At 41.8% G+C, this 16,685-nt stretch overlaps 1 protein-coding gene across 2 annotated transcripts in view; it reads right to left on the bottom strand.

Annotated features, from left to right (window-relative positions):
- Window positions 1-475: 475 nt before the first annotated feature.
- The window catches only part of LOC110526052 (hypermethylated in cancer 2 protein), a 66,737-nt gene continuing 50,527 nt past the window's right edge, over window positions 476-16,685 (bottom strand). For both annotated transcript variants that reach the window (XM_036980265.2, XM_021606654.3), the window contains exon 2: window positions 476-8,393. In XM_036980265.2, coding sequence (XP_036836160.2) covers window positions 6,613-8,355 — 1,743 coding nt within the window. In that variant the 5' untranslated portion in view covers window positions 8,356-8,393 and the 3' untranslated portion in view covers window positions 476-6,612. The remainder of the gene's footprint in view (window positions 8,394-16,685) is intronic.

Here is a 16,685-nt window from a genome sequence, read left to right as displayed (position 1 = left end):
GGGAAGTATAATGTGTGTGTGTGTGTGTACGGAGATAGGCCAGGTATACATACTGCAGCAGCTTCCATTGGAAGCTAAAGATCTAGCTTCCATCTAGGTTTTTATGTGCCACTTCTTCTTAGCTGACATGGAGAGGTCATAACTGTCATAGATGTAGGCCATTTCAACATTCTCTCCATGTCAGATAGACAAAAGCTATAATGGGGCTTTCAGAAATGGCTCCTAGTGAACACACACAGGTCCTTGGACTGCACACAAACCTCAAACCCTGAGGCAACGATAATTTTCAAGGTAGACAGAAAGACTTACATATACTCTAAAGGACATATCCATCACTTGTTGAGTCCATATGCATAAGTACATACTTCCCAGACATGTGCGTGCATACACACGCACAAAAACACACAGACACACACACTTTTAAATAGACAAGCCCACAGACAACAACAGTTAAAGACAGACGACAACAACAGGGTTGGCTTTTCGATCAAGCTTTTAATGAAAAGATCATAAAATAACAGTTTATTTTTCTCACCACTGTATATTAAGACTGCAAGGTTGTGAGTGCTGAGGTCAGCTGTATTACACTTTTATGACACTGAGTTAGCGAGCCCCATCACCGTAGCGACAGCTCTGACCTGAATACGAGCTCTCAGAGGAGTGGAGAGAAGGGCTCAGCCTGGGTGCTGCCGCTAGCAAGAGGTGATCATGGCATTAGGCCGTGTGTGTGTGTGTGTGTGTGTGTGTGTGTGTGTAAGGGGGGAGGGAATGTTAGCCCTCAATTATTCATAGTCAAAGACCCTACATGTCCATTCCAGAACCTCTGAGCCCCTGGATCCTGATACATTATTGAACAGCGGCTGTTCATGGATCCGAGAGAAGCTTGATATACCTGCTTCACGGACAACTTCTTTAATCAAGTTTTCAAGTACTAGTTTAGCAGCTAATAACGTCTTTCCATCAACATGGAGTCATTTGACAAGACTAACAAACACTATTTCAAAAATAAGTGATATTTTGGTTACAACTGGACGGTAAAAAATAAAAAATAAACGAGTAAAAAATTCATTTGCATCTGCAAAAATGCTGAGATGTAAATCGCAAGTAAACACAGAGTTGAGGTAATCATTTTTTTGTCCCTGGAGGTAAATACTGATGTCGAATATGTGGAACACACTGAAGTCACAGATATATGGGGAGAAATCACGATCACTAGCTTCGTTAGCCGCAGAGTCACGGAAGCTAAGGATGGGGTCAAAGGGCGGTTGGTGTAGGGTTAGCTACATTGTGGGTATAGCGAGTGGTAGTAAAGCTTAGCGGTTAAAGATACACCTTGGCTTTAGAACACACTGTGGTGTGCCAGACGCCATTTTCAAAACTAGCTTTGGTTTAGTTTGATTAGGTAAATTGGAGCTACTCCGTAGACACAGCGCAGACTGGACCTGGTGAATTGACAGGGGACAACAACAACAGGGAGAAAAAAGGTGAAACTAGACAATCGCATGGGTGAAACTACAGTAATACAAAGAGAGGTAACTCAGACAAGCTTTGAGTAGGGAAAACATCATGGTTTGAATTCCCAGAACTTTGTATAGTGTTTCTTAAAGCTTTGTAACACTGCATAATGATACTATATTTTTGAAACGCACAGAAACACTACAATGATGAGGTAAGAGAAACAGTAAACTGCAATTAATGTGAACTGATATGAGCGCGCCTGGACCTTCCGAGAGGCTAAAAAAAAAACACTCTATAGACACAAACAAATCAAAAAGTCCAAGAGAAATGATAAGCGGTGAGTGGTTTAAGACAAAAAAAATGTACATCATAGAGACGACTCTATCGTTTGGAGAAAGAAAGGGGTGAGGTTGGTGAGGAGGAATAGGTTTTCTAAATGGCAGTGGCTTGGCAACACCCAGGCAGAGGATGTTTGTGAAGAGATACAATATATGGCCCACAGATGAGCCACGATGCCCGATAGACATCGACAGAGGTACACAGGGGGTTAAAGTTAATTGTTTAAACCCCTATGTCCAACCAAACAGTGAGTAACTCCTCTTGACACCCAAAACATGTTGTTTGTTTTAGCTGAGAGAGAAGATACAAAAATGCCATAAAACGTTGTCGTCATTTTGACATAAAAATGAATCTGTTCACCCCAAAAAAAGTCTACAACTTCACAGATTGTGGTTGATGGCTATGTTTTGTGTCTCATTTTTGTTTCTCCGCTTGAAATCCTCAAAATAAAATACAACCAAAAAGGGTCCTGCCTGAACCTCAGTCTCACACACTGAGAAAAGTCTTAGCGGAGGCAAGTGCAGGACCAGAGAAATAAATACATTCATCACTGACAACAATAGACATTTGATTAAAAAAAGAACACTGTCAATAAGTGTTTGCACCAACTTTGTATGAGGCAAGGCCAGCCATAAGATTGTGTCGCTTTTACAAATAGGCAGAACACAGGCAGCTAAGAAATCATCATCATCCTTTCCAAACATCAAATAAGCAGAAACATCAAGAACATTCACAGTTAAAGGAAAGATTCACTCATTCTGAATGTTATATCGTATATGTGCATCTCTGAGAAATGTTCTATGTCATTTAATATGTATTGGACCTATTCGCCGTTCCAGTTTTGCGTCATATGATGAAAAACTATCCATACCGGGCAGGATTTCTGCCTGCTTGAACAGTGAATAGCTCAGATACACATTAAATGACCTCGGGAATCCATAGAATATCGGTCAGAGATACACAAATACGATATAACATTCAAAATGGATTCATCTTTCCTTTAAGACCCTAGCAAATAGACCTGCTCACATGCAATTAACAAATCCCAGTCACTATAGTTTTCAATAATGTTTTTAAAGTCCCGAGGTACAGTAAGGCTGCATTTACACAGGCACCCCAATTCTGATAATTTTCCCACTAATTTGTCTTTTGACCAATCAGATCAGCTCTTTTGCCAATAATTGGGCAAAAAAACCTGAATTGTGCTCCCTGTGTAAACGCAGCCTAAGTGAGTTCTAACGTCATCCCAGCCCTTCGCGCAAAAGCAACACCACCCCACCCCCCTAACCCCCGTCCCATCCCCCCCAATCCCATCTTCTGAAGACGGTTCATAGGGCAGAGGGACAAGGTCACCCCAAAGCCAGCTGGCAGAGGGGGGCGATGCACCCCTAAAACTGCAACCCCCTCCCCAATTTAAATATGAAGTAGTCTGCCGCAGGGTTGACGCTGACGCTGAAGCTTTTGTTTTGGCAGCAAAACCTCTGTGGAAAAAGCAAAAAACACATACAACCACACCTCTGACTGGCCGAGCCTCAACTGAGGTCTGTAAAACTGTAAAAGTTTATGTAAACAATGAGATAAATACATATGTATCATTTTTTTTTGCCACACACTGTTCCATAATCATTCAAATGTGCTTTGGTTTAAAAAATAGTTTGTGGATTTGGGTATGAGCTTTTTTTTTAGGTCTTAGTTCTTTGTACAACTTTGCGACTATTTCGGAACATATTATGATACTAACTAAAACGTCGACTTTTGTATTGAGCTGCCCCGCCTTTTGTTAAGGCTCTTTGTGTTAGTTGAAAAAGTACCCCCCATATTTTAAAATCTTTTAAATATGAAACTAGTGTTTTGGTTTTCCCATGAGTAAAATACAGAGAAATTGATACAATACTATGTCTTACAAATGTAGCTGAGAGTCCTACATTCATAGACGCAGAACAATCCCTGAAGTATTTGAGTATTAGTAGTAGTAGTAGTAGTAGTAGTAGTAGTAGTATTATCGCAGTTTTAGTTCATATTTTTTTTGTTTTCGCCAAACTAATAAACGCTAGTTCGGCTGCAGCTGCAAAGACTTTGCAGAGATGGCTAGAGATCTTGCTGTACAAAAAGACCTTTTGAGCGTCACAGACATTACGCTGTACTGCTTAAGTGCTGACAAGAACAATAGCGTCTGAAGGCAATGCATCGTGGACTCCCGAATAAGTAAGAAGAGGTCACAGGAAAACAATTAATTACATGATGGATTTCAGGTTGGAGGGTGGGTGGTGGTGGTGAGGGGGTGGGCGTTACAAATACACACGTACCATGCAATCACTCAGCAGTAACTGCTTTTACCTCGGCGAGAACAGCAAAACATATTTTTTTTTAAAGTAACATCTCAGAGTCCAAGACGCAGTTACCTTGAAACGATAACGATGCTTGTATGACTGCAGCTGCATCCCTATATGATGACATAACATTTCACAGACCAACCATGAGGATGAAGGAGGAATAGAAATGTAAAAAAAGATAGGTAAAACCAAAATAATGGAGGAATGCCTATACCAAAAACTTGCACTGAATGTTTCTCTCCCCCATAGTTTACCATAAGAGTCGGGACACACCGGACAAGCTAAGACAGACAGCTTGGGTTTCAGTGGAGAATGATTACAGTAGAGTTTGTAATTTGTAGTACTATGCTAATAAATAAATATTCAATAAGAATGGCCCATATGGGAGGCAACTGGGAGTACAAAAAAAGTACTAAAATGTATGCACTCACTACTGTAATTGGCTCTGGATAAGAATTGAGCTGTCCAGTGCATCCTTACCTCTCCCTTTCCAATACAAGATTTCATAAGTCTGGCTCAATAAACTAACAAGCAAACTTAGAACTTCACATAAAAAATGTCATTATCATTTTTTCTTCTTTTTTTTTGGTCTGAACAGAACACATAAAATGTAATCAAGTCCTGCTTTTAGGTCAGGGAATATAAAGTGATGAGAAGGACCCTTGTTACAAATAAAAATAAAGTTCAGGGAACATTGTAAACTCTACAGTTACTTTACATGTAAAGTTGATGTTAACACCAGCCCACCAATCAGCACAGGCTTTCCTCGCAAACCACACAGAAACTCAAGAGTCTCAAGAGTCATTGGTCAATAGTCCAACACAACTGTGGGTTTCAATTGTCTGGACCTAGAATACAATTCTTAAATTGTTTTTTCATACAGTAAAAAGACAAATCAAAGGTGAAATAATTAAGTATGCTATATATCTTATATCTTTTTTTTTTTTTTTTTTACTTTGGTTATGAACTTGTCGAGCAAAATGTGTTAGTCAGCTCCGTTCGCCTTAACATTCATTAGATCTTTGGAACACTGTGCATCTAAACTCACTAACCACTATTTGCAAGAAAATACAGTACATTGTGAGGTGGGGGCCTGTTCATTGAGAAGAGCACCCGGAAAGCTATCTTTATGACAAGAAGTAAAAAAAAGACAGAGTTGTTAACATAATGTTATGTTAACATGTACAAATCTAAAAAGCATGAAAAACCTGTGTTGAGAGATGGGCAGGTTAAAGCAGGTTAAAGCATTAGGGGAAAAGTTACTATCTACACACTTTATACAATTAATTACATTTAGTAACTTTCAACTAATCAACGTAGAGTTCATAAGAGTAATCAGAGGTAGCGAGTTCACAAGCCTATCGAAATAAGCTTTTCTTTTTTGTAAGGGGAGGAAAGCTATACTGACAAAAAATAAACGTACCCACCAAACGAGAAGTTCAGCCTACACCGACCCCCCCCCCCCCTCCCCCCGTCTCTTCCCTGTTCAACTAACTGCCCCACCCTCACCCCATTTCCCCCTCCCCCAAGAAGACACATCCGAAGACCTTCCAGTTTAAACATTCACAGAAACATTACAGGTTCTTTGAGTAAAACAAGTACCTCCATTTTGTTTTTTTGTTATGCCAGGATGAGCTTTCATGGGCAAAATGACTAACCCCACCTCCCCTCTTTCTCTTACTCAGAGACCAGCTGTAGAGTGGAGACTTTAAGGTGAGTGTGTGTCTGGAGTAAATTAAATTGAGCCCCTCATCTGGAAACTCAGACATCAAACTTTTAGGTAAAGCATGGATATGACCAACAACATCCCTCCACCCGAATGCAGACATCCCCACTATCTTCAGGTTCACTCACATTAGCATTGGACATATACAGTAGCTTACAACAAAAACACATTCTTTGAAATTATTGCCTGTAGTGTACATCATTGACAGAGTGAATAATATTAGACCTGTCTAAATTAAAAGGAGGAATGGCGTAGTTGTTTGACTAATGAGGTTGGAGTATAGAGGGAACCCTGAATACCCCCAGAAGGGATCAGTTTGAAAAAGTCAAAGGCCTAAATACTCCCAAGTAAAGGTGTTGAGGGTGTATGAGAGGCATGAGGTGGGCCTGAGGTTACAACAGTACCCCATTCACATTTACAAGATATAAGAGAGACAACCACCGGTCCATGCCCTCACATCCACCATAGGTAACTTCAGAGAGAGGGAGGGAAGGGGAGGTACACTGCCCGTCTAGACTTCCAGAGGTGGTGGACATGCTGTGGTTGTTTTCCATGACCATCCTGCCACATGCTGACTCTGGACAACCACTACACACACTAAGCCAGGTGGTTGTGTATAGAAATCTATGTTTACGTGTGTGTGTGTGTGAGAGAGAGAGTGTGTACCTGTGTTTCTGCATGAGTGTACATGTGCATTTGTTTAGTTGTGAGGTGGGGAAAAAAATGAAAAAGCATTCTTTGGCTTGATGTTGTGTTTTAGGAGGGTGAGGTGTGCATTCTGAGGTGGCTGATGAGGTTGCGTTGCTGGGTGAACTTTCCACCGCACAACTGGCATTCGTACGGCTTCTCTCCCGAGTGGACGCGCATGTGCTCCGTCAGGCGGTACTGGCGTGTGAAGCGCATGCCACACTCATCGCAAGCAAACGGTTTCAGGCCCAGGTGGCTCCGCATGTGGCGCGTCATAGTGCCTCTCTGGGTGAACATCTTCCCGCAGATGTTACATGGGAAGGGTCGGGTCAGCCAGTGGCTCTTCTCGTGCTGTCTCAGGGTCGCCGGGTCTTTATAGCTCTTACTGCATACGGTGCACTTGAAGGGCCGTGGCTCGGAGATGCCGAATGTGGTGGGAGCCACGGGGGTCGAGAGGTCCTCAGCCTCTTCCTCTTTCACAAAGGCCCCTCCCTCCTCTTTGATGTAGAGCTCGTCCTCTGTGTGCGTCTCCACATGGGCGTTAAGCTGCTCCGAGCTGGGAAAGCCCTTCCCACAGGGGATGCACACATACAAGTTGTCCCCAAACGCTGGCTCAAACCCTTCCTGCCGGTACACATAGTTGGCGCTGTGGTGCCCTCCTCCTCCACTCTCTCCATCACTATGCCCGCTCTGGTCACTGTGCTCCTGCCCATTCTCCCCTCCTTCCTCCTCCTCTTTACACTGGAAGGACTGGTCTGAGGGAAAGCTGCACCTGCTGTCCCCGCCTACACCCCTGGATGAACGGCCCTCTTTAGGTCCCACGATCACACCATTGACCAGGGGCGGGTCACGATCCTCAGCCTTCAGGCCAGAGGCCTCTCTCTTGGGCCACTCCTTTTTGCGGGCTACCTGGCGGGAGCTCTTGCGAGGCAGGGGAGCGTCTGGATGGGCCTGACTGTCTTCAGGGGCTTTGGGGGTGGGTATGAGCTCCATGGGCTCTGGGCCGGTGGTGTCCAGACCGGGCAGAGTGATGGTGGAATCATCCAGTGAGGCACTGTTGGTTGTGGATACTGAGGCAGATTGAGGGGAACCCTGTGAGTTGCTGTGAGGGCTGAGTGCGTCTGATGTGGTACACGCCGATGGAGGGCTCTTCTTGGACAGGTCCAGCCCCAGATCTGTCTCCCTGCCGCTCAAACCGTTACTGAGGTTTCCATTACTACCACTCCCGCAGGTCCCATTCTTCCCGGCGGTGCTCCCGATGAACATCTCATCATCCGAGAGCTTGTCCTGGAGGCCGTCATCGGGCTGTGGCTGGTCTGCTTCAGAGGGGGCGAGGACGTAGTGGTTGTGGGAGGCGGTGAGGGCGGAGGACGAGAGGCGCTCGTTGTTGTGGCGCAGTCGGCTGAGCGGACCCGAGGTGGAGAGTTTACCCGGCAAAGGCTTGCCGCCGCTTCGCTTGAGCTTCTTCCTGCACAGCGCGGCGAGGTCATGGAGCTGGAGGTAGCTGGCTGCGGTCAAGAGGGCACTGTAGTTCTGCTCATTACTCTGGTCCAATGAGGACAGGAGCTTCCCTGTGTAGATGAAGTCCAGGACTTGTCGGAAAACAGAGGGATTCACCATCTCTGTGTCCAGGTTGATGAGGTTGTCGTGGAGAACCAGGGACTTGAAGTAGATACTGCTGGCTGCTAGGATGTTCTTGTGGGCTCGGAACAGAGCGTTCTCCACCACGATGATGACGTCACACAGGAAGCCCTTAGCCCTCTGCTGGTTGAGTTGCAGTAGTATTTGTTTGGCATGATTTGGCAGTTCCATTTCCCTTCCTTTTCTCTCTCTTCCTACACAAGCAACACCTGAAGGTGAGAGAGAGAAAGAGAGAGAGAGGCGTGTTAGTGTTTTCAAAAAAAGGCCTAAGACCAGGGAGGTTTTCCAATGCCAAAAAAACAGAACAAAAGAAGCACACATGGAATATCCGTTTGAGCATGGTAAAGTTATCAATTACACTTTGGATGGTGTATAAATAGACCCAGTCACTACAAAGATACAGGCGTCCTTCATAACTCAGTTGCCGGAGAAGAATGGTGACTTTAAAATAGTTAAGAGTTTAATGGCGGTAATAGGAGATGGATCAACAACATTGTAGTTACTCAACAATAATAGCCTAAATGACAGAGTGAAAAGAAGGAAGCCTGTACAGAATAAAACAATTCCAAAACGCATCCTGTTTGCAACAAGGCACTAAATACTGAAAAAAATGTGGCAAATGAATTAACTTTTTATCCTGAATACAAAGTGTTATGTTTAGGGCAAATCTAATACAACACATCACTGAGTACCACTCAATATTTTCATAGTGGTGGATGCATCATGTTATGGGTATGCTTGTAATCTTTAAGGACTGGGGATTTTTTCATGATAAAAAATAAAAGGAATGAAGCTAAGCACAGGCAAAATCCTAGAGGAAAACCTGGTTGAGTTTGCTTTCCACCAGACACTGGGAGATGAATTTGCCTTTCAGCAGGACTATAACCATAAAGACAAGGCCAAATCTACACTGGAGTTACTTACCAAGAATACTGTGAATGTCCCTGTAAGTTTTGACTTAAATCTACTTGAAAATTGCAAGACCTGAAAATGATGGTCAAACAACCAGTTTGACAGAGCTGGAAGAATGTTTTAAAGAATATCGTGTAAATGTTGCACAATCCAGGTGTGGAAAGCTCTTATAGACTTAACCAGAAAAGGCGCTTCTAAGCATGTTCTGATTTAACCGTTTGAAGCGTACAAGAACATGAGTGTGATCATTCCACAGTGGTCCCTGCAGCGTCTACTCAAATGGCTGTGATTAGATTACTTTATTACACCAATAGAAAATACACTTAGCAACAGAATTTGGAGAATGAACAGAGTGCATTTTCTGGACCCAAAATGTATTAAATACGTAAATGAAACAATAAAAACCTTTACCATTACAAATGTAGACAGAGGACAGAAAAAAAGCTGACACCTGATATAATTTCGGATGCCATTAAGGCGTACATTATAAAAATATACTACATTATAAAATCCATGTACACTAACAACAAAATGGCAGTGCAGAATGCCTCGTGAAAAAGGGTAGACATTTATGTCCCTAAAACATGACCAAATAATAGCACATTTACGCTGATCTGCTCACTCGTGGGCAACAACATTCAAACTGGATAATAACTAATTTTATAGATAACCACTACCAATGCAGTAAAAAAACATGGCAGAGAATAAACACAGAAAGAATGAAGAACCAAACTCTAAAAGAAAACTAAGACTTTTTGACTGACACGGATTACCTATTCTCTCCACCCTGTACAGTAAGCGTGGAAACCAAACTGCTAAAATCTATAAATTATAAATGAGGCGTGCTTGAGTTAGACCTTAAAGATAAAATGAAGGCAAGCCTTGCAATGAGTGATGAGAAAGCTGCGACACAGGAAAAATCAACTGTAAAAGCTGAAGAGTACAGTCAATATAACAGATGTTAATGAACATAAAAGAGAGAACCAGTTGTTAAGAGAATACATACTTGATATACAAACTGGAACAATGCGAAAAAAAATCTGGTGCATTCCGGAATTAAATAGGACGAAGATTCAGAGAGTGTGGTGAAAGAATTCATGGTTAAAGCATTACATATTCCAGGCGACACTGTCGACCAAATTAAACTCGAATGCGTACATCGTTTTGGATAGAGAGGACAGCGATACGAGCACCCAATCATTGCCAAATTTGCATCCTTTAAAGATGAAATAATGGTTAAAAGCCTGGGCAAAAGACTCTTAAAATAGGCATGAACGATCAGTTCCCAAAGGAAATCGCAGAGCGACGCAAAGTACTGTATCCATTATTCAAATACAATAGACTGAAAGGGAGACGTGTAGCTCTCGTTATTGACAAGCTATACATTGATAACCAACTGTTTTGAAACACCAAAACCACTCCATTGCTATTCTAAATAAAATGGAACATTCAATACTATTAATGGCAGGGATTGTAATAAAAAAAACATAATATTAATAAATAATAAAGAAACTATAAATACACTATATTATTCAAGTTAGGGAATGTTGTAAAATAATTAGTATTATATGTTTTATGTATAGTACTTATAAATAGATAAACGATAGGACAATTCATGAAATAATAAATCCCCAAATACAAGGAACTGCAACACAAAATATCCCAAAGCCCAAAATTAGGCAGGAATCAACAAGGTAGAAATAAAAACACAACAAACAGAGGACATAAAAGACACAGTATGTGGGTATGTACTTTGGGCTTCGGGTACTTTTGTGTTCCAGTTCCTTGTATATGTGAGGGAGTAAGGGGTGTAGTAAGATGGGGTACCTGTGTGTTTTGTATGACTGGAAAAGTGTGATGAGTTGAGTGAGTAGGTAAGGAAAATGGTTGCAAATGCCAGAGCCCATGTGTGTCTGCGAGCAGGAGTTGTGACAGACTGAGAGTCTTCATATTTGTGCAGATAAGGGACATACATTTTCAAATTAAAATACAAATATATAGTTTGTTTACTTTTGTCCTATCATGATGGAACGGTGCCAACCCCATATCCTAGATACCGATCTGAGCGACCTACCTATTAAGGAGAAGTCCTTATCCATTTTATAGGTCTACTGCAAGTAGCCTACGCAGCCATGACAGAAAGGTGAACGTGGTCAGGACTCACAAAGCAGCACCGCCCCCTCAAGAGTCTGAGCCTGCCTGGCAAGGTTGGTCCAAAAGCCAAAGCCCCCGGATGGTTGAGCATAATGTACAAGGGTTTTCTCAAAGCTGCTAATGAGAACCTCGATGACCTCGTACCTAGCCGGTGGGAATTCCAGTGGAGTACTCCACCCAGGTCGTGGCAGTGCTGGTAACACTGGCTGCAGTAACCCATGGGGAGGGAGTGACACTCTGACAATCAGAGAGGGGGCATATCTTATTGTGGCCCTGGCGGCAAAGAATAATCAAACGGTCTGACTGCACAGAGGTGCTTGGGAAGATGGGTCTCAACGGGGGACCAGCGTGTGTGGGTGAAGAGGGTTATCTGAGCTCCATCAGCTAGCACTAGACATTGGTTAATCAAATCTTCACATTCCTGCTCAATTTGGTAATTTGGCATGCCTTCTTAAACAGACCGACTATAGAGCATTCACACAACAAGTATTTTCTTGAGTTGGGCTCGGGGACGGAACAACTGTTGAACATTTAAGCTTGTGCTTGTGCGCGCATGTGTGTGTGTCAGGGGAGGGGTGAGTGAGTGTATGCATCCCACATATGTTGACAAAAATGTAGAATTCCTACTACCGGCCGTTGTTATGGGTAACAATCCTTCGTAGAAGTGCATATATTATTACGCATATTATCTGTCAATTCTAGGAGTAAATTAAGATATGCAAGAGTTTTTATGTATATACAGTGTCTTTGTTACTTTACAGCCTTATTTTGAAATACATATATTTTTTTAAAATCCTCAATCAATCTACACACAATAACCCATAATGAAAAAGCAAAAACTGCTTTTAGATATTTTTGCTAGTTTATTCAAACTTAAACTGAAAAATCACATTTACATACAGTACCAGTCAAAAGTTTGGACATACCAACTCATTCAAGGGTTTTACTTTATTTTTACTATCTTCTACAATACAGTGCCTTGCAAAAGTATTCGGCCCCCTTGAACTTTGCGACCTTTTGCCACATTTCAGGCTTCAAACATAAAGATATAAAACTGTATTTTTTTGTGAAGAATCAACAACAAGTGGGACACAATCATGAAGTGGAACGACATTTATTGGATATTTCAAACTTTTTTAACAAATCAAAAACTGAAAAATTGGGCGTGCAAAATTATTCAGCCCCCTTAAGTTAATACTTTGTAGCACCACCTTTTGCTGCGATTACAGCTGTAAGTCGCTTGGGGTATGTCTCTATCCGTTTTGCACATCGAGAGACTGAAATTTTTTCCCATTCCTCCTTGCAAAACAGCTCGAGCTCAGTGAGGTTGGATGGAGAGCATTTGTGAACAGCAGTTTTCAGTTCTTTCCACAGATTCTCGATTGGATTCAGGTCTGGACTTTGACTTGGCCATTCTAACACCTGGATATGTTTATTTTTGAACCATTTCATTGTAGATTTTGCTTTATGTTTTGGATCATTGTCTTGTTGGAAGACAAATCTCCGTCCCAGTCTCAGGTCTTTTGCAGACTCCATCAGGTTTTCTTCCAGAATTGTCCTGTATTTGGCTCCATCCATCTTCCCATCAATTTTAACCATCTTCCCTGTCCCTGCTGAAGAAAACCAGGCCCAAACCATGATGCTGCCACCACCATGTTTGACAGTGGGCATGGTGTGTTCAGGGTGATGAGCTGTGTTGCTTTTACGCCAAACATAATGTTTTGCATTGTTGCCAAAAAGTTCAATTTTGGTTTCATCTGACCAGAGCACCTTCTTCCACATGTTTGGTGTGTCTCCCAGGTGGCTTGTGGCAAACTTTAAACAACACTTTTAATGGATATCTTTAAGAAATGGCTTTCTTCTTACCACTCTTCCATAAAGGCCAGATTTGTGCAATATACGACTGATTGTTGTCCTATGGACAGAGTCTCCCACCTCAGCTGTAGATCTCTGCAGTTCATCCAGAGTGATCATGGGCCTCTTGGCTGCATCTCTGATCAGTCTTCTCCTTGTATGAGCTGAAAGTTTAGAGGGACGGCCAGGTCTTGGTAGATTTGCAGTGGTCTGATACTCCTTCCATTTCAATATTATCGCTTGCACAGTGCTCCTTGGGATGTTTAAAGCTTGGGAAATCTTTTTGTATCCAAATCCGGCTTTAAACTTCTTCACAACAGTATCTCGGACCTGCCTGGTGTGTTCCTTGTTCTTCATGATGCTCTCTGCGCTTTTGACGGACCTCTGAGACTATCACAGTGCAGGTGCATTTATACGGAGACTTGATTACACACAAGTGGATTGTATTTATCATCATTAGTCATTTAGGTCAACATTGGATCATTCAGAGATCCTCACTGAACTTCTGGAGAGAGTTTGCTGCACTGAAAGTAAAGGGGCTGAATAATTTTGCACGCCCAATTTTTCAGTTTTTGATTTGTTAAAAAAGTTTGTAATATCCAATAAATGTTGTTCCACTTCATGATTGTGTCCCACTTGTTGTTGATTCTTCACAAAAAAATACAGTTTTATATCTTTATGTTTGAAGCCTGAAATGTGGCAAAAGGTCGCAAAGTTCAAGGGGGCCGAATACTTTCGCAAGGCACTGTAATTGTGAAGACATCAAAACTATGAAATAACACACATGGAATCATGTAGTAACCAAAAAAGTGTTAAACAAATCAAAATATATTTTACATTTGAGATTCTATAAATTAGCCACCCTTTGCCTTGATGACAGCTGTTCAAAATGTTGTATCAAGACTGCCCCAATGTGCCTTATTGGTTTATTAATACATTTTCAAGTTCATAATTGTGCACTCTTCTCAAACAATAGCATGGTATTTTTTCACTGTAATAGCTACTGTAAACTGGACAGTGCATTTAGATTAATAAAAATGTAAGCTTTCTGCCCATATCAGATATGTCTATGTCCTGGGAAATGTTCTTGTTACTTACAACCTCATGCTTGTCACATTAGCCAACATTAGATTAATCGCTCCGTGGGCGGGAGACCGATTCTGTAGAGTTTAAAGTAATGATGGACTGCCGTTTCTCTTTGCTTATTTGAGCTGTTCTTGCCATAGTATGGACTTGGTCACAACACAACTGATTGGCTCAAATGCATTAAGAAGGACATCTGTTAATGGAAATGCATTCCAGGTGACTATCTCATGCTTGTTGAGAGAATGCCAAGTGTGTGCAAAGCTGTCATCAAAGCTGTGGTTACTTTGAAGAATCTCAATGATAAAATAAAATGTATATTTGTTTAACACTGTTTTGGTTACTACATGATTCCATATGTGTTATTTCATTGTGTTCATGTCTTCCCTATTATTCTACAATGAGGAAAATAGTAAAAAATTAAGAAAAAACCTGGAATGAGTAGGTGTGTCCAAACATTTGACTGGTACTGTATGTAGATAGTGGACATGCAGAAAAATCTGGAGATTTTTGTCAATTCTGAATGAGTCTCAATAAGAAAGTGAGGAATCCGATTCTGAAAGTGACAGTGTGGAGCTGCCCCTTGCCCACCGACGAAGTCCCAGGACCCTCTGAAGATGCTGGTGGGGGCAGTGGATAAGGCGGACATGATTAACAGCTTTATGGTACAGTTGAAGTCGGAAGTTTACCAACAATTAGGTTGGAGTCATTAAAACTCATTTTTCAACCACTCCACAAATTTCTTGTTAACAAACTATAATTTTGGCAAGTCGGTTAGGACATCTACTTTGTGCATGACACATGTCATTTTTCTAACAATTGTTTACAGACAGATTATTTCACTTATAATTCACTGTACCACTATTCCAGTGGGTCAGAAGTTTACATACACTTAGTTGACTGTGGAGAAGAAACAGCTTGGAAAAATGGCTTTAGAAGCTTCTGATAGGCTAACTGACATCATTTGAGTCAATTGGAGGTGTACCTGTGGATGTATTTCAAGGCCTACCTTCAAACTCAGTGCCTCTTTGCTTGACATCATGGGAAAATCAAAAGAAATAAGCCAAGACCTCAGATTTTTTTTTTAGACCTCCACAAGTCTGGTTCATCCTTGGGAGTAATTTCCAAACCCTGAAGGTACCAAGTTCATCTGTACAAACAATAGTACGCATGTATAAACACCATGGGACCACGCAGCTGTCATTCTGCTCAGGAAGGAGACACGTTCTGTCTCCTAGACCAAACGTACTTTGGTGCGAACGTACTTTGGTGTGAAAAATGCAAATCACTCCCAGAAAAACAACAAACGTATCCATATCCACAGTAAAATGAGTCCTATATCGACATAACCTGAAAGGCCGCTCAGCAAGGAAGAAGCCACTGCTCCAAAATCTCCATAAAAAAGACAGACTACGGCTTGCAATTGCACATGGGGATGATGAAACAAAAATAGAACTGTTTGGTCATAATGACCATCATTATGTTTGGAGGAAAAAGGGGGAGGCTTGCAAGCTGAAGAACACCATCCCAACCGTGAAGCACGGGGGTGGCAGCATCATGTTGTGGGAGTGCTTTGCTGCAGGAGGGACTGGTGCACTTCACAAAATAGATGGCATCATGAGGGAGGAAAATGATGTGGATATATTGAAGCAACATCTCAAGACATCAGTCAGGAAGATAAAGCTTGATCGCAAATGGGTCTTTCAAATGGACATGACCCCAAGCATACTACCAAAGTTGTGGCAAAATGGCTTAATGGCAACAAAGTGAAGGTATTGGAGTGGCTGTACTTGTGGGCAGAATTGAAAAGGCGTGTGCAAGCAAGGAGGCCTACAAACCTGACTCAGTTACACCAGCTCTGTCAGGAGGAATGGGCCAAAATTCACCCAACTTATTGTGGGAAGCTTGTGGAATGCTACCCAAAACGTTTGACCCAAGTGAAACAATTTAAAGGCAATGCTACCAAATACTTATTGAGTGTATGTAAACTTCTGACCCACTGGTAATGTGAACAAGCTGAAATAAATCATTCTCTCTACTATTATTCTGACATTTCACATTCTTAGGATCACCACTTTATTTTAACTGGATTAAATGTCAGGAATTGTGAAAAACTGAGTTTAAATGTATTTGGATAAGGTGTATGTAAACTTCTTACTTCAACTGTATGTGCTCGGAAAACCACCAAGTGGTATAAGAAAATATTTGTCTATCTGATCAATGCTGCTACCCTCAATGGCCACATAGTTCACCACCAGCTAACAAGTGAGACGATTACTGAACTAGTTTTTTTGCAATTGGACATACAGTTCACATACAAATCAAATACAGCTCCAATTTGCAATTATATTGACAATATCACCCACCTCCGCACTGCCTCATCCTCCCCAATCCCTCATCCTCCCCAATACCTCTCCAAACAGTATGTTGCTAGCATACAAAACATGGCTTCAATCTTCGGCAAGAAAGGTGTCCAGTTCCAATTCTGATATGGTTAA

The sequence above is a fragment of the Oncorhynchus mykiss genome, chromosome 6, assembly GCF_057628025.1.
Source record: "Oncorhynchus mykiss isolate SJ-2025 chromosome 6, ASM5762802v1, whole genome shotgun sequence".
NCBI lineage: Eukaryota > Metazoa > Chordata > Actinopteri > Salmoniformes > Salmonidae > Oncorhynchus > Oncorhynchus mykiss.
This window is presented reverse-complemented; position numbering and strand designations above follow the sequence as displayed.